Source organism: Solea solea, chromosome 1, assembly GCF_958295425.1.
Source record: "Solea solea chromosome 1, fSolSol10.1, whole genome shotgun sequence".
Classification (NCBI taxonomy): domain Eukaryota; kingdom Metazoa; phylum Chordata; class Actinopteri; order Pleuronectiformes; family Soleidae; genus Solea; species Solea solea.
This window is the reverse complement of record NC_081134.1, coordinates 3,633,080-3,651,724: the sequence shown is the minus strand read 5'-3', so window position 1 is coordinate 3,651,724 and position 18,645 is coordinate 3,633,080. Positions and strand designations below refer to the sequence as shown.

At 40.7% G+C, this 18,645-nt stretch overlaps 1 protein-coding gene across 2 annotated transcripts in view; it reads right to left on the bottom strand.

The window, feature by feature from the left end:
• Positions 1–18,645, bottom strand: part of cadm3 (cell adhesion molecule 3) — a 104,255-nt gene that overhangs the window by 47,123 nt on the left and 38,487 nt on the right. For both annotated transcript variants that reach the window (XM_058629769.1, XM_058629779.1), the window contains exon 3: positions 14,146–14,295. In XM_058629769.1, the coding sequence (XP_058485752.1) occupies positions 14,146–14,295 (150 nt within the window). The remainder of the gene's footprint in view (positions 1–14,145; positions 14,296–18,645) is intronic.

Here is an 18,645-nt window from a genome sequence, read left to right as displayed (position 1 = left end):
TGACGGACAAGGTGTGTGTGTGGTTTGTCTTCAGCAACGTGACGGACACTTGGAGAACTTTCAAGGCTGTGTTGGACAACAGCTCGACAGCCGACACTGAGATTCTGTGAAACTTTTGGAAGGTTGTGTTCTCGTCTCCTCTCCTGAAGACTAAAGAGGTCTAAGAGGAGCAGAGGAGGTCTGTTAGGAGCAGAGGAGTCCTCCATTTGTAACAATCTGCAGTCTCACCAGTCGATGTCACTTATTCTTACACTCTGGACCTTTACATCCAAAATGTCAAACACATTTGATATTATATCGGCCGGCACGATGCGTCTGCAAGCACACTGGTGCACTGGATCTGTAAAGCCCTCGCATAAGCTGAACACACAAGGTCACGCAGGAGAATTCTCCTCTGAATCGGGGACAAATCAGCCCAAAACTCTGCTGGTCTTGGTCCAGATTTAGAGGTTAGGATGATTTCCATAAGCTACAGCGTGCTCAGTGTGAGACTCTTGTTGTTTCCTCCTGTCATCTCAGCCTGTCTCTCTCTAACAAGGCATACAGGTCCTAATCATTAAATAAAAAATAAAAAAAAGAACACGTCAAGTTCTTTAATAACAGTATAAGCTTGTGCCAAGAAAAACATCAAGGGAGCAGTTGTGACTCCCAGACAACCATTCATCCATCCATCTTCCATTATCACGCATCCTTTGAGGGTCACAAGAGCAGCTTGAGCCAAAGCCAGCTGACATTGTCGGCCTATCGCAAGAGTCCAACAAAGGGAGACAAACAACCATTTTACATTCACATTCACACTTAACTTAACCCACAAACTGCATGTCTGTGGACTGTGGGAGGAGAAAGAACCGGGACGTGAACCCAAACCTTCTTGCTTTACGGACACAGTGCAAACCGCCTGCATTCCTGCACTGCCACACATACAGTTTAGTCACAGCCATCATCATAACAGTGGCAGCCACGTTTTCCACGTTATATTTTCATTTCAGTTCCGGCGGCTGCTTTCCAACTGGTACATGTGAGCGCTTCACAAGCCAGATGTTAAAGGTCCAAGTGTGTGAGAATACTGGTGAGACTCCTCCGCTCACACCTCCCTTTCCCAAGTTCAGGGAACTACGGTAACTTTCACATCACCAAAAAAAACACATGTTGCATGATAACATTCAGTTAGTGTTAAATATTAGTCCATTTGGGCAGCTGTGAAAACATAGGAGTGAGTGGCTTCTGTAAAGCAGTGTATATATATTAATATAGAGGCAATAACATCTTATTTTGATGCAATTTCCAGCATGGTAATAAGTATTAAGGATAATATCTACAGTAATGCCATGTCATTTCCAAAGTAATATCCACGTAACAGCTTGGTAATGAGAAACAGCCAGTGAAATACCTTCACATGATTATAATTATTATTATTATTACCATATTGTTACAGTACTGTAATGTAAAATGTTACTTCCATTTCTCTCAATAAACCTCTCTGGATGTTACATGGTGAACCAAAAACAACAAGCCTAACTAAAGCACAAGGCTTCAGGCACAGACTCCTTCTATCTACACTGATGGATTAAACAAGCAAATTAAACAGCAAGAATGACTTCTAATATTCAGGGGGTTTATTTTTTTTCTGTCTTTAGTTGATATATTTCCCTCAAAGCATCAAAGACTAAAATAACTCACAAAGTATCTCACATACACTCATTTTCCCCGAGTTCCTATAAGTTTCCCTGAGGACGAAACCTATCGACTGAAGCTGCTTTAAGACATGCACTGAACTCTGAACTGCGTGTGTGTGTGTGTGTGTGTGTGTACACAAAGTCCTTGTTCTCATGTGAGAACATGGCAGGATAAACTAAAGTATCCACATTAAGTGAATAGTCGGGTGTCCTTTCTCCTGCAGGCACAAGCCAGGTGTCACTGCCAAGCCATCGCATGGATCCTCCAGAGATTCTGCTGTCGCACGCCGACAATCTCCCTCCGTGAACAGCAAGTTCCAAAGAGTGCCCAGACCAGAGTGCTTTAAAGTGTCAGTAACAATTATAAGAAGCTTTCATCGACACACATGTTTGTCCAGGTGACAACTTGACTGGAATGACATCGCTGCATTGTACCATTATGAAGTAGAGGAGAGTCTTTTTGTTCCCTCTGCAGACAAATATCTATCTCTAACAATCAGCCGGTCAGGAATTCTTCGGCAAACAGCATTTTTCATTTGGACAACTTGTGTCTACAAAGATATAAAAGGCTGTAAAGTGGTAACAGAAGGACCTTAAGCTCACAGCTTGTGTGTGTGTGTGTGTGTGTGTGTGTGTGCAGTAAGACAAAAAAGGCTCCAGCCATATTGAACCTGCATGTTTTAGTTTTGAGTGTTTTGCAATGTTTTGTGTATCAGAAATATAATCCATCCACACTGACTTTACACGACCTCTCACACACATGGGCGTGTGCCAGTGTAAACAAGAAACAGACTGCATTCTTACGGAATGAAAAACAGCAGCTTCTTTTTTCTTTTTTTTTAATAGCATGGTTTGCGTTCACTGCCAGCTGTCAAGTCACGACTGATTAGACCCAATCACGAAGGGAATGCGAGCGATTGCATCATCGTTTCACCGCTTCTGCCCTTCCAGACTCTTCGTGGAGTTTTCAGCGTTTTCAAAGTAAAAGCGATGACGTGTTTCCTGTATAAACTGCGTTTTCAGATAAAAACGATCCGCGTCCGGATGAGCTCCAGAGGAGAGACACGAGAACCTGTAGTGTTAAGAAGTTAACAAGTGCTTTTTGTTCAAAGCTGAGAGTAGAGCTGCAACTAACGATTATTTTCATAATCGATTAATCTGTTGATTATTTTGTCGATTAATCGATTAATCGTTTGGTGTTCAGAATGTCAGAAAACCTTAAAAAATGTTGATCGGTGTTCATCAAACCTGGAAATGATGATGTTCTCAAATGTCTTGTTTTGTCCACAAACCAAAATGATTCACTTTTGATGATTTCTTTGTTATTTAGAGCAAAGAAATGAAGAAAATATTCACATTTAAGAAGCTTAAACAATCGGAAATCTTGTTTTAATCACGAAAAAAGCTTCAAACCGATTATTCGATTATCAAAATAGTTGTCGATTATTTAGTAATCGATTAATAATCGATTCATCGATTAATAATCGATTCATCGATTAATAATCGATTCATCGATTAATCGTTTCAGCTCTAGCTGAGAGTATTAATCCGTTTGATGTTTCATTTCAATATACACATACAAAAAACCCCACCGCAAAACGGCTCTAAGGCTGTTGAGGCCTGTAAACGTTAGCACAAGCTAATGCTTCTTTAACTCATTAAAAGTGAATCATTTTGGTTTGTGGACAAAACAAGACATTTGAGTACGTCATCATTTCCAGGTTTACCGATCATCATTTTTTAAGGTTTTCTGATAATTTATAGACCAAACGATTAATCGATTAATCGAGAAAATAATCGACAGATTATTATAAATTATGAAAATAATAACAGATGATGGAAATATGACTACACTAGTGTAAGGACAAGAAATCATAAGAAAATAAGCCACCCCCCCTCCTATTTATTTCCTTTTAAATGGTAATAAGTTATAATGTCCAGTTTCTTATGTATTTTAAATGTGTTGTTCTGTGTAGCAGTGTAGCTCACAAAAGAGTATCTGTGCTCCAGGTTCTGTGATGACGTACAGAGAGGTGTGGTTTCTCCTTTTGGCCACAAGGTGGAGTATCCGCTAAAGTGAGCACTGTTCAGGAACAGTAAACAAGGCAAGCACATGTACTGTAGTGCTCAGCAGTGTTGGGCAGACCTTTCCTTTTTTTTTTGATTGACAGGTAAGTGCATGGGAGACGCGCTTGACTCTCCCGGTTCCGAAATGTATACTGTAATATTTTTTCAGCGTGAGATTGTGAGTAACAGGAATATCGGAGCAGAATTGTTGTGTTTAAATGAAAGTGGAGCAGTAAAGGTGAAGCCTCAGACAGTGCAAACTTCCACCAATGCCGCTGAGCAGAATCCTGAATGTGTATCCTTGACCTGATCGCCACCAACGTCTGATCATTTCCTCAAACTTTGTTCTCTACTTTATGAGTTCCGCAGCTCACAGACAGACAAATGTGGCTAAAAACATAACTGCCATGGAGGAGGTTACAAAAATATACTCGCGTGGATATAGCCAAAGATGAAGAGACAAACTTCTTCCACCTCCCCCTCTCCTTCAACACTTTCTTGGTCTTTTCACTTCAAAAAAAATTATTCAGGACGAGATGAAGCCTCTCGCAACATACTTTAAGTGTACATATTTATTCCTTTTTCATCTGCCGTCTATATACCGATGTCTCCGCTGTGCTGAGAACTCTTTGCTTTATTGGCACAGGGGAGAGACCCTGTGTTGCCTAAGGAAAGTACATCAGTTACAGACCAATATTTTCATCTCTCTTCATAACTCTTTGGCTCAACTTGGATCTACATTTCACTTCTTCCTCCTGCTCCTCTCCCTGTAATCCAACCGTCTATCTCATTTCCTGTCTCGTTCTTCTCCTTCCTCTTCCTCAGAACTTTCTCTCTCTCTCCATCACTCAGACCTCCCTTCCCTCTGACATCTCGTTTTACATTTTACACACTTAGTTGACGTTCTCATCTAAATCCATCCAGAGAATTCCTCTCTTCTTCCTCTCGCGCTCTGTCCTCCCTCGCTCAGCCACACATGTTGCCACAGCCGTCCCATCTGTTTCTGAATATTCGCTCCAGTGTGCTAATTACTCGTCCTTTCAGACAGCTGACCCGGGTTCCCTGACCGCAGGCTCCTTGATCATAACATATCCACTGATCTGAGAGCGTCAGTTGATAGTGAATCAGTGTTTAAACTATGAGAAGCTTGATAAACACGCACGCCTGTCTGTTTTAGGGCCAGGACACAGCATCGCGGGATGCCACTGGCTGTTGTTGGCGTGGACAGGGGCCCTGCTGACAGCTGTACTGCTGATATAGCACGTTCAGTCAATGGACTGTATATTTATTGGACATGCAGGATCTTCGCTAATTTCACTAATTGCAAAATTAAGTGGAGCAACTAACCATGTAACAAGAAAAACAAATGTCCCAAACTCATCCCGCTAAACACAAAAAATGTGCTGAAGATTTGCTTTAGATTTTAACCCTTTTAATGCCAGTTTTTCTCATGATGCCAAACAGAAAATCAGTTCATTCAGTATGCTAGATGCAAAGTGAATTATTATAGCCTGGGATATGTCAATGAGAGGAAGAAGGGGATTGTGACAGTGTCATCTAGTGGAAATAGCTTCTTTTTTTTCTCTTTTTTTTAATACAAATATTACGCTGTCTGGAGGAGAGTAGTAAAAATTGTCATTTCTGAGTCAAAAGCCCAGATTGACACCTGTACTACACTTTTATGGAAATTACATCGAAAATTGCAGTGGGTTTCAATGGGACATTTTTTGCGCTTAAAGGTACGAGTGTAACACTTATTTGTACACAGTGTATTTTAGCCCTAACTGTAGGAGCTGAGAAAAATACACAATCTTGCCAAAATTCATGCATGAACATAGCCACACAAGAATGAAATACGTGTAAACTCTGCCTCTGCTGAATATTTTTTTCCCATTTCCATTTTTGCAATGATGACGAGAGACTACTGCCACCTGCTGGTGAGGAAAGTCATTTCCTTTCATGCAGTGGTCGATACACTGTGTTCTGGTGTAACGTTTTTCCTCAACACATGCCATCTGAGGCAACGTTGGGGTTGTTTGTCTTTGCTGTCAGCTGACCATTTGGTGTGGTGTGTGTGTCCCTTCAGACAGATTTATTTTCAGAGTAATCATTTAAAGGCAGCAGCACAAATATATGCAAAATCAGTGGAAAGGAGGCAAACAGACGGAGATAAACCAAACTTTGCCCAAGGTGGTGCAAACTGTAGCAAGGAGGCATTAGTTCCAGTTGAAATGTGAGAGAAAAATGTTTCCAGTGGTGTATCAGCTTCAAGCAACATACCAGTGAAATTGTGCCATGTTGTGTTTACAACAGCAAAAAAATGTCCATTGGGCATTTGTGGTAAAATAACACTGACCGATGACAACAGCAAGATTAAACCAGAGTAGACGCTGCACACGTTGGCTGAAAACTAGAGATGAATTCATTGCATTATTAAAAGGAAGAAAATGCACATTTTCTCCCACAAACAAAGAGCAAATCAACACAGTTCCAAATGCATTGCAGTCAAAGACGCCCGTATGCCAACACTACGCCATTTATTGTAATTCCTATCAACAAATGTTCATCTGAACAACGTGAAACTGATCGGCTCACACTCACACATCGCTGGACCTCAACTGCCATCACACAGACAAGGAGCTGAGTGTTCGCCAAAGTGAGGGAGCACAGTGCGGAATATAAAGTTGTTTAGATGATAGTCGCAATCAGCTCCGACCGGCAAGGCACTTGTTTCATTAAAAAATAAAAAGGCTGCGCATGAGTTTCAACTTTCTCTGGCTTTTTTTATTAAAAATTAAAGTGCACAGCCGTAAAAATTAGACTAAGGCAGCACTAATATATGCATGCCTGCACTGTTTTATGTCTAGTTTATTGGTTTTCATTTTATATCCATGTATTGATGTAGTATACTCCTTGCACTCGCCTTTTATTACACGTGATTATCTCAAGGAAACTTGAGATAAATGGAGAGTTCACGCGACACAAAGAGAAACTGTGGAAAACTCAGTCGTCTTTCAAGTGTTTCGATTTCAAACGTCTCTCTCGCAGTCTTTCAGCGCTGTGATGCTCGTTGTTAACACATTCTCCAGAGAGTCTTCCCAGACACCAAGAAAACTATGACTGATGCAATGCGGATCAATAGCTTTTCAGAAAATGTCAAAAAAAACAAAAACAACAGCTCACGCCCTGCATTTAAAGCGACATTGTCAGTGTGGAGGCCGAGTCGGAAGCTAACCATCAATTTTTTTCTTTTCTTTTCTCGTCTTACTTAAGGCCGCGTTGCAGTTCGACGCCATAAACTTGCTTAGAGTGCGTTTTTAATGAAATGATTTACAATTTACAGTCTTCCTAACCACAGTTAAAGTCGGGAAGAGACGAGTGGGGAAGAGGGTTCCCGTCTCGCATGGTTTGTAAATCACCGGAGAGCCATTACCTTGTTAAACTGCAGCGAGGCAGTCAGATGTCTGCTGATACACTTTGGTAGAAACCGCACATGACAAATAAAATTAGAGGTGAATTAAGAGCAAATGTAGGTACTTTTTTTTTTTTTTTTTTCTTTTCTGGTGTGGAAATGTGTTTGCTATCTATTTTTGTTGTCGGCACAAATGCACACTTACCTCTGTGTAAGCCACAGACCTGGCCTCATGAAATTTTATGGATTGATAGTAGCTTAAAATGTATTTACCGTAGGCCTTGGATGAAGTGTAAAAAGAAATAATAGAGTGTTATGAAGTGGGGACACAGGTGGAAACATGGAGCTCCAACAAGTGGATTGGAAAAGGCAGAGATGCGGTGAAGTCAACAGTGACTCAATAACCTTGGTTTAAGCTCTTGAATCATATGAGAAAGTTGAGTTAGATGTGATTGTCACAGTGCACCTGTCATGTAATCCTTTTAAAGGTTTAAAGGTCAACTTTGATGTCTTCTGTCATGCAATCCTGCACGAGTATATTTCAACGGCGCTGAGCTGTTGATAGATTGCTAGAGGAAATATAATTCCCCTTTGTCCAATTGTTGCACTTGAAGATCAAGCAACAGAGGCTCAGAGGTTCGATTTCTACCTCCAATATTTGGAGCTAATAGACTTTCAAATGAAGTGGCCTATTGTCGTTGTCATATACGCTTGAGGGAAGTAGAAATGGAGGAGGAGGAAGATGAGATGGATAGCAGACAGTGAGGGGACGATGGAAACGATGGAATGGTAGATTCCAGTCGGAATGAAGACAGTTTGCACATGTAACCATAGCTAGTGATTGTGGTAAATATCACTACAATTACAGATTATTTCATCCAATTTAACTGCGCCGTCTACTGCTAATCTCGGTGAATCTAATGGTGCTTTTCCATGGCGCGGCTTGAGTCTACTGGTTTTGTTTTGTTTTTGCTTTTCCATTAGCGATGGTACCTGCTCGTGAGGTTCCTAGTGAGCTGAGCTGATACTAAAATATGACGTCAACAGACTGCCGGCCACCGATTGGTCAGAGAGTGACGTCACTGGACAATGCCGAACTGTAGATCAGTGAATGAGACGTAAAAAAAAATCCCCAGAAACATGCGTTAATCTCCAACATTTAGCAAAGAAATGTCTAAAATCTTAATAATTAACAGAGGAGTCTGGTGTATTTTTTAGCGAAAGCACTGACGGAGTCTGTGCTGCGGCCATGCAGGAAGTACTGACCGAATCCTTTTAATGAGCTGATTCTTATGATTTAGTTACCCCAAAAATAACTGCTTTATTCAGTGCTATGACGACCCTGCCCGCGCTGAAGTGGTAATATAGTAACTTATATGGAAACTTAATATAAATGGCATCAATCCAAATGTACTGTACATAAAATGCCCTTCACTGTCTTTGTTTTGTTGCAGAGTCTCGTCTCTTATTATCCCTCCAGTCCGTCCCTTTGTCTAAATGTCTCTCTCGCTCAGTCTCCTGGTATTCTTGAATTAAATTAAAAACCCATCTGTGCTCATGCTTTCCTCGTGGTCTAATCTGTTCTATTAGCAGCGCTGTTATTTTTTCTTCTTCTTCCCTCCTTCTAATCCATCCACACATCCAAATATATGTGTGCGTGTGTTGAATTAGCTACAGATATCAGATTATTTCGTTTCGCCATGCGGTGACAGGTCTTTCGCATGAAACGTTCCCACTCAGATTAAGACAGGATGAGCTGTGAAAAGCCTTTTCTGTGTCCGTTTAAACAAATACAACTGGGCTTTGTGTCCCTTAACAATTATCTTTGTGCTTTGCTTTATCTTTATCTCGCTTCGCTCCGCTCCTCTGGAACCAGCCTGATTTTCCTCAGTTACAGTATGTTTTTGGTTTTTTTTGTTTTGTGCTGTTTTATTTCTTTTTTCACTTCCATGTGGCTTTGCAAACGATTTCTTGAACACTGCAGCTCAGCCCTGCTCCTGCATGTGTCTTCACCGCCTGTGTGAAGCGGGGTTAAATTAAACTGATATCAACGGCTTTGGCTGCCTGAATAATGATAAATGTCAGCTTAAGCTTCCACCAGGAGGAATTTTATCGAATCACTGTGACCCCGCGATAATGCCGGTGACATCAACATTTCATATATCTCAGCCCTCTACCCTGACTTCCCATCACTTTTCACATTATTTGTGAATAACAACTTTTGTGTACATGAAATCCAAGGTCTCTTTGCCTGTATCCTCGCGCTGTTTTCATGAACTCATTTCTCTTCTCTCTATGATGAAATATCCAGCTTTTTCTTCTCCATCTCAGTTGAGTTTAATGATAAGTTTGTGCCTCCAGCAGAGTAACCTGTCCTGTTTATGGTTCAAATAAAGCCACGTCAGGCCCATATTGTGATGGATTAACGTCTGAAATGTTACTACATCTGAATCTACGGTAAATCATTCCCCCGGGTCTGAATTTTGTCATTTCCAGTTTCTACAGCAGTGTGGCAGCCATCACAGCGAGGAGTTGTCACTCACCGTTCCCCTCTTTTCCTCTTTTCTATCTCGTCACAGTGTCCGTCCATTCCGTGCCCCGCCCGCTCTCTCCGCCCATCCATTTTTCTCACACTGTGCAGTGTTGGAACGCACTGATTCTTCTCATTACCTGTGTCTTTTTCTCCCCTTTCTTCAATCAACCCCTTTTTTTTCCTCTTTACTGATGTCATTCGTGTCGCAGTACATCCGTGCTCTTAACTCTCATCACTTCATGTCTCGCTCCCCGTGCTATATATGACATGCTGCTTTCTTTCAATCTATTTGTCGCATGCGTGAGGAATTCTCTGTCACAGTTTCCCCTCCCCCTTTTTTTTAATCCCACCATAGTTTCTTTTTTGAATCTGTTTGTTTTGGTTTCAGTGACTTTGGTATGAATCCTTTTACATCGAATTGTTGAAGCTTAAATCATACTGTTTCCTTAAAGTTGCAGAAGCCACATTTATATGGGAAAAAAAAAATGGATTGTTGAGTTTCATCCGCAGGTTATTGAAGGTTCAGTGTGTCACATCAAGGGAAGGGTTCAGCCATATTTGAGGTGTTTTTAGCTTCGCCTTCTCAGTGCTCACTGAGCTTGTGATGTAAGAAAATGAAATAAAACTCTGAGTCAAGATGATTAAAGCCTCTCAAACCAGACACAACACAAATGTGAGGCTTCAAAATAAACCAGTGCCAAAAAAAAAGGCCTGCAATTACCACTGAAATCAACATGCTTCAAATTAAAGCAGAAAAATGTTTTTTCAAAACCTGGGATTTAAAACACAGGTAAACACTTTTATTTTTAGTTAAACTGGTGAAAAGCTGCTTCTGTTCATCAAGCAAGTGTTATAACTTTAAACTCAGAAGAAAAATATTGCAAAATAAAACAAAATTTGGTTTCCATAGCCTTAGAACTTAAACCCGATACATTAACCAACTTAAAAACTGTATCTGCATCTATGGGAACCACATTACGCTCAAAGATCATGATTCACTTTTTGATCAATGACACAGGAAGTCCTGCCTACTGTACCTTTAAAGTTCAACGTTCCTCTTTTAACCACAACAATGAACAACAATGAACAAATATTAAGAAAATGGTCGAAATAAAAATGCCTCTGCCAAGTAAACCTTAACATAATAATAGAAAATAATATTCAGAAAAAGCAAAAATCAGATTAAGACAAGTGGAGTGTTATGAACTTTAAGTCCCATTATGTAAAAATGTATTCACCATAATAAATCTCTTTCATTATCACATTATGTGCTATTGGATTTTTCCCATCAAAGCATGTGATTCATAACGTGAGTCATAATAGTATAATAATAATAATAATAATAACTGCGCTCTGGAACATGTTAACAGGAACATGAATGGAATATTCTATTAGCGGCTCATATAAACATCACCGTGTGAAGGATATCTTATTCACAATGGGGGTAATAGTCATTATTACTGGTGTCCACGCAAACATAGTCAGCGTAATACTCTCATCAAACATACAAAGTCTCCAAATAGTCGGTGAACATGTTGAAATAATTAGACGCTACAGAGCCAGATATTGTCTTACTGAGGCAATAACGGAGCTAATAGGAGAATATTATGAGGGGAAAATAGATCATTTAAACATGTAGTTCTGTTGTGTCGCACTATAAACTTAACCAAGTAGATATTGTACCTAGTTTTTGTCAGGAAAAAAATGTACACGTTTACGACTTCAAACTGTGTGTCATAAATTCTCCTTTCCTCTTCCTCCTCCCTTATGTCTTCATCTGCTACTTTATCTCCCAAAATGTTGTCCTCCACTTACATCTCTCCCTCCCTTACTGTCTCTCATCATTACTTTTCACCTTTCCTGACATCAATCACTGCCTCCACTCCCCCTCCATCTCCTGATGCCTTTCGCTTTCAGGAGTACAACATCTTAATTCCATCGCCTTCCTCGCCATCTGCCGCCCATCGACGCGACGACGCGGTTAAAGGGATGAATTCTGAAGCTCCCTTCATCCCTCTGTTTCTCATCTCCATGCTTTACAAAGTAAAGCATCTGCTGTGCATGTTGGACCTGCTGTGGGGAGTTTGCGGCGCTCCCTCTCGCGCTCCTTCCATCTATTTTCTCCCTTTTCTCTGCAGCGCTCTTTGCCATTTTCCCCCAAGTGTAGAGGTCAGGGCTTAAAGTGTCATCGCAGAGAAGAGCTTTACTCTCTATCTCTATCTCCCTCCTCTCTTTTGCGGTTGAAGCTCCATCTGAAGTAAAGACTCGCTCATCCTTCCATTTGTACCACCTCCCCATCTCCCCCCCGTCCCTCTCTCACCTCTCCGTTGTCCAAATCGTCCACTACCCAAACGTTGGCACTAGTCTCCGCTCTCGTCTCTACTCCTGCCGTTCCTGACTCCCGTCTCTGTATCACTTCACTTCACTGCTGCTAAGTGTTCATTTGTGCTCGAGGGAGTCTTTCTATCTCTCTAATCACCATTGTTTCCAATTCTCTAACTCTGCCGTCTCTCCTTCCTTCCATCTGTACCACTCTCACTACTCTTTTCACTCCAGTGCACTGAGTCTGTTGTGTGATATCAAACTTTTCAAAAGTCTGACATCACACAGAAACTTTGGACAAACCCCGCAGCTCATCGGTACATAACATTTTCTTTTGACTTCTTTTTAATGATCATTTCTGGGGCTGTGTTTTTCTTTATAAACACAAAAACAAATGCTCTTTGTTGTTGCAATCATACCCTACCGCCAACTAGCCGGTGTGCACGCTCCTTTTCACTGCTGACAACGTTTTGAGTCAAAAGTAATCATTAGTTCCGGAACTACATATTTATAAATGTCAGTCCTTATTCATATTTTGTGTCATATTTTGTCTCATTTATTTTTCCCTTTTCAAAATACAGGTTCTGTTGTCTTGTCTTGACCACTCTCGCGCCAGTGTCTGCTTTCAACGTGTCATTAACTGCGCTCACGGCGCCAGTTGGACCATCAAGTCTTGAAGTTGTCATTGTTGATTTTCAGCTGACGCACTTATTGCAATATTACAGTAACACGCTTTATTTGTGTTCTGGTAAAAAACAAAGCTTTCAAAATAAAAGCACTGAAAATGATCGCTTTTGTCAGCCGTAATAATGCTTCAGCCAACTTTAAGGTTAATTACGCACATATTCTTATAACCAGACCGGGTATCTGGACCGGATACACAACTCAAGTCTTACTAACTATATGTATCAGACCTGGAATCTGCGATGATGTCAGGCAATGTCTCAGTTTTCCTCAGATCTGAGCCATCTTCAATAAAATCTTTCAACTTAACTCATCACTGGTCATCTCATCTGATAATCAAAAATCTCTGTAACATAACATCTCTCTGATTATTTTTTCTTATCAACCCAAACCTTGTTTACACTCTCGGTGTAAATGGATTTATGAGTCCTTGTTGTGACGGAGAGAATTGACATGTCTCTTTAGACGCCTTCTAGTCCAAACGTCTGAGTACCGCAGCTCCACACACACAATCCAGGAACATGCAGAAGAAGCTGCGTCAGCATTGACGGGACGGCTGCCACGTATTGATCTGTATATGCGAGGGTGCGCCGCGTATGAAGCTGTTGGATGTGAGAGTAACCCATAAGTAGGAGTCGCTCACGTGTTCGACGCGAGTCGTTTTTTTCCTTTCTGGCATTTTGAAAACTCATCAAACAGATTCAGGTGTTCCATCACCACCTTCTAGAAAGGATTATGAGCTAAATGGATTTTCATCAGACACGTCTACACGTAACTGGAGCCATAATTAATGTAGTTAAACTATTAAATGCCAATGTAAGATTCCGTTTTGTTTTAAAAGTCTCTCTTTTTAATAAAAGTATAGATTTCTATTGATTTAAAGGGTGTTGGAAACTCTTTGGCTAATATATGTACATGACTCATATAAGATAATTGTTGTTTTTAGATATATATATATATTTAATGAGGTTTCCTTGCAAATAACAGCTGTAGTGTAACTAGAAGTAGTTGAGGTTGTCACTAATTTGTTGCAAACAAAAGAAAGTGTTTTTTTTGTTTAATATTTGGTATAAAAAAAAAAGGATGGAACTATAAACGATTGTTTTTGTGGCCTAAAGTTAACAACAGAGAGATGTCTCTGTTTTGTGCACTGAGCTACTGCATCACTACTCTTTCCTACAAAGTCTCTGTAGTGCAGGAATGTCACTTTTTCTTTTTTCTTTTTTCTTTTTTTCCCCCGACTGCCAGAAAACGTTACCAGTGAACATAATCTATTTACACTATGTTCCCTCCAAAAATATCTGGCGAGAAAACGGAGCAGTATTTGAAGTATTTTGTAGGAGATAGGGCTGCTTTTTTGACACTGTCATAAATATATCTCACTCTTTCTCTGTTTTTTTTTTTGTTTTTTTTTATGTGTCTCCCCCCCCCCTCCCCCTTTTCTCTTTTACCTCTTTTCTCTCCAAAGTATAAGGTCTGCTGTGCCGTGTTGGACCACTGCAGCGAGGAGCCGTCGCTCTCGGCCACCCTGCAGGTCAATGTCACTGTGCCCCCCACGGACACCGTCTCATCTGAGGTCACCGGCTGCAAGGGGTCGTCATCTAGGTAAAAAAAAAAAAAAAGGAGACATAAACATCATGAAACATGACAATACAAGCAAAAACAATGGCAACACACAAATCAGATGAACACACAAAATGCATTACTTGTCTCTCTCTCTCTCTTTCTCTCTATCCCCAAACACCCACCCACCCATCTCTTTCTCTGCTTGTCATATTATCCATATATCTCTATCTGTCTTTCTGAAAGCACACACACACACACACACACACACACACGGCGGTGCTGACAGGCAGCCAAAAGAAATGAGACAAATGACTATCTGCTTCTATGACTGTGAGGCCAATGTTAAGAGTGATGAGTCAGTGGCGGCCCTGGTGCCCAGAGACTGCACAACCCGAGGGATCAGCATAAGATGAAGAGATGGCGACAGACTGCAGCTCCAGACAGGTCAAAGCAACAACAAGAGCAATGTCTCATGCCGCTAATGGCGTTGTTACCTTCTTCTCTCTCTCTCCCTTTTTCTTTTTTTCACCAATATCTGTGTCCATTTTTAGCGGTATACGCGCATGTGTCCACTGCTACGGAAACAAGCACGAACGGGACCGAAGAAGTAAAGAGAGAATACAAATGACCCAGCATAATGAAGGGGATTCTAAAGGCTGGAGCAGGAGAAAAGAGAGTGAAGTGAACAGTGAACTCTCTGGATGTGTGGAAGTATTCAAATTGGCTCAAACTGTGGTATTTAAGAGTGGCTCCCCTGATAAGCGCTCTTGCAAGCTAATTCCGCTCTCTGTCTGTCTTCAGTGAGGGTGGCAGAGGATTGTACAGAGTTGTACACCAGAACTGTGGTGTGTTACTTTGAAATAGAAGCAAATACCAATTGTTAATTACTGTACAAGAAAACACGATTATTATGTCAAACTGAAACGCTATAATAGTATTTGTATTTGCAGTGTATATGTACAAATAAAAATGGTCTATATCGCCAAGCCAATAACAAAAAACGAGCAGCTATTTTGTCTACATAAAAAATCCTGAGGCAGAGAAGGCTCTGCTGTCGCGTTTGTTTCGGCAACGCTGTCAATCAAAAACTGTCCGTGCCCACTATCGTGGAAGCCCAGCTTCCCCGGAAGTGCCATTTTTGCCACATTTGTCCAATCACTGTTTAGCGCACGTTTAGTGTTGAACTGTAAATACAACACAGCACGTATTTGACGACATTGTGGAGGGAGCTGAGCTTCCCTTGCTAATTGAGCCTTCCAGCTCCTCGTGACTCTTTCTGTGTTAAGACCTCGTGTCTCCCGGCAGCTTTTCCCGTGCTGCACATGTTGCAGCAATAATTCACCGGGCAGACTCGGGAGCACGGTCTCACGTCTCGTCTCCCTTTTTATTGTATTTAATCAAATAAAAATAAAAAAGACTAATAAAAAATGAGGTCTACCTAACACTTTTCTTATAACTTTTTTACAGGAACTCGACGTAACAAAAACAAGGAGAGGAGCTCCTGCAAAAATTGGAATCTTGCCACAGACAGGCGCCCTCTGCTGGCAATGTAATGCATCCCTCTTGGCACTTGGAATCACGGAATGACGCCAAGCGAAAGATATAAATTACTATTACATCGAACAATATTTATGAATACTAAATTAAATATTGTCACCTGTTTGTAACGGAACAACATGCAAAAAGAAAATGATGGGGTCCCTTTTTACTTTGATTTATGTCAAAACAGACGGCGGCAACAGCAATTTTGGGCTAGTAAAGCGAGACAATTGCAATTGCAGGTCGGAGTATGACTGAAAAAAAACAAGTCTCAGTTCTACAACCCCAAGAAAAGCCACTTGCTCATTAATGCACACTAACACTCCCTCAGTCAGGCCTGATAGTGTTGCTTGACAGTTCGGAGGCAGAATAACAACATCAACAACAAGAAAACTTTCCCACCTGCTACGTTAACTGCCCCCCAACAGCTTTGCGCTCGCCCCGCTTCATACAAAACACGCCAGTACTTGCTCAACCTAATCTTAAGAAAAACAAAAAAAAAAACATGGCATAATTGACAACAAGACCAAGCGAATGGAGAGAACATCTTGTAAGACGAAATGCCTCAAAGCTGTCTCCTCACCCCCGAAAAGATGGCGTGTATAAATAGTTTAATTGGAACCAAATTGTCAAGTGGGAGACAGATTTATATTTGGTGTGAAGCGTTATCACATCCTTGCACCAGTGGAGGAATTGATTTTTCTTCTTTTTTTTTTTTTATCCTTGCAGGAAGAACATCTGTTTAAGTGCACTACAGTGGAACTCCCATCAAGACGTGAAGGGGAGGGAGGGGGAGAAAAAAGAACAAACAGAGGAGGTGAGCAAACTAACTGCATGTAGCATGAAAAGCATACGTTTGCAGTGCATAATCTTAGAGACACAGGCAGCAAATGTTGGCATTTGTGATGGCGAGTTTATGCTCCAGCCAAACAATAGAAAAGCTGTAAGTTTTTCTTTGCAGTGAGAAGACACAGACGAAGGGTGGGCATGATTTCTGAATATCCGAATATGTGAATAAATCCAATAGCAGGTGCCCTGTGACCCTCAGAGGCACAAACACCTGGGATTTACAACTGATGAAGAGTTTAAATGTGCTGTGGAGGGAAATGTGTAAGATGTTCCTCTCAAGCAGGTCCTAGAAGAGATGATCCGCACTGGAATCATGAAAATGAGCTGCACTTCACATCCAGGCCACGGACATGTGGAAAATAACACAGACAAACATCCCGTAACACCAGGAGTGTTTTCCTCTCCAGGATTTATCATCTACTGTCCTCATCCAAACAACGTGGTCATGAATGAAATCAAATGAAAATTGAATGTGGACTATACGTATATACATTTACTTAGTGTCTTAGAGGACAGATATGTATAAATATTCATAACAGGGTTAAAGCTGCAGTGTGTAACCTAGAGCTGAAACAATTACTGGATTACTAAACTAATCGTGAACTATTTTGATAATCGATGAACAGGTTTGAAGCTTTTTTTTCATAATCAAAACAAGATTTCTGCTTGTTTCAGCTTCTTCAATGTGAATATTTTCTTCCGTTTCTTTGCTCCATATAACAAAGAAATCGTTAGAACTGAACCATTTTTGGTTTGTGGACAGAACAAGACTTTCAAGAACATCATCATTTCTAGGTTTGACAAACACTGATCACTGAAACACTGATTTTAACGTTTTCTGACATTTTAAGGACCAAACGATGACTCGATTCATCGAGAATATAACCGACAGATCAATCGATTATGAAAATAATCGTTAGCTGCAGCTCTAGTGTAACTTTTGGGGATTTTCTTATTCCGCCTCATACTCTGACCTCTTTTTTGGCATAAAACTAATCCCCTAATAACCAATATCACCGGGCTAAACACAAATATTCACTGGAGTGAATGTCGAACGGGATTTTTGCTCTCGAAACGCCCGTCCATTATTTAATAAGAGTTTTAAAATGTAGAGCTACAGTGTTTCCCGTATTACACTCGGCACTTTCAGAGACCCTTTATATCAGTGAGTCTCTCTGTGTGCTGTTTTACTGTAGCTCTGACCTTGCGGTTAGTTTATCTAAGCACCATGATGGCTGTGGGCTGAATGTGTGGTCAAGTGCACCGTGGATTAGTGTCTCCTTTAATAGCATCTTGGGATAATTCTTTGCGGCTGATCATAAGAGCTCCTCTACTTGGCGTGGACACTTTGCGGAGATCGGCTGTCCCGGTGTGTCCCTCGTGACGGCAACAGCAATGAGCTGAGACATGTTCGGGAAATGTTTGTGCTGTGTGTTTGGTCAAACCGCACAATCCTGGCTGTTTCAGAGACAGAGAGACATTTGTCTCAGTGATTAACTGCTCAAATATGCTTTTTCTTTAATAATCTTTGTATAAAAAGTGTTTATACAAGGACAATAACTTTTATCACCGGGGGAATGAATACGGAATAGCCATACCATAATTAGCTCATTGACAACATGTGTAATTTTCTTTCCTTTTAAATACCTGTCCAATATGCAGACAGACTGCTTTCACGATCCCCTTTACAGCATGTCATAACATATATTATTCTCCACTGGCTTGCCACAATGTTAAATTAAATTTTAATTACATTTCTTTCATTTCATATATATATATATATATATATATATAGCTTCAGCCTCACCTAAATGAGGCGCCTTTAACTCTTTCAAATTCAGATTCAGAGTGATTAGGAGTCCCTTGAAACCGCGTAGTCTAAAAATGGAAAACCAGTGTAATTAAGTAAACTGTTGTTGAAAGCTTCATCAATTCATACAGGCTCATAAAAAAAGGTCAGTATCACTCTTATTATGCACAAGACCTAATGTAATGAT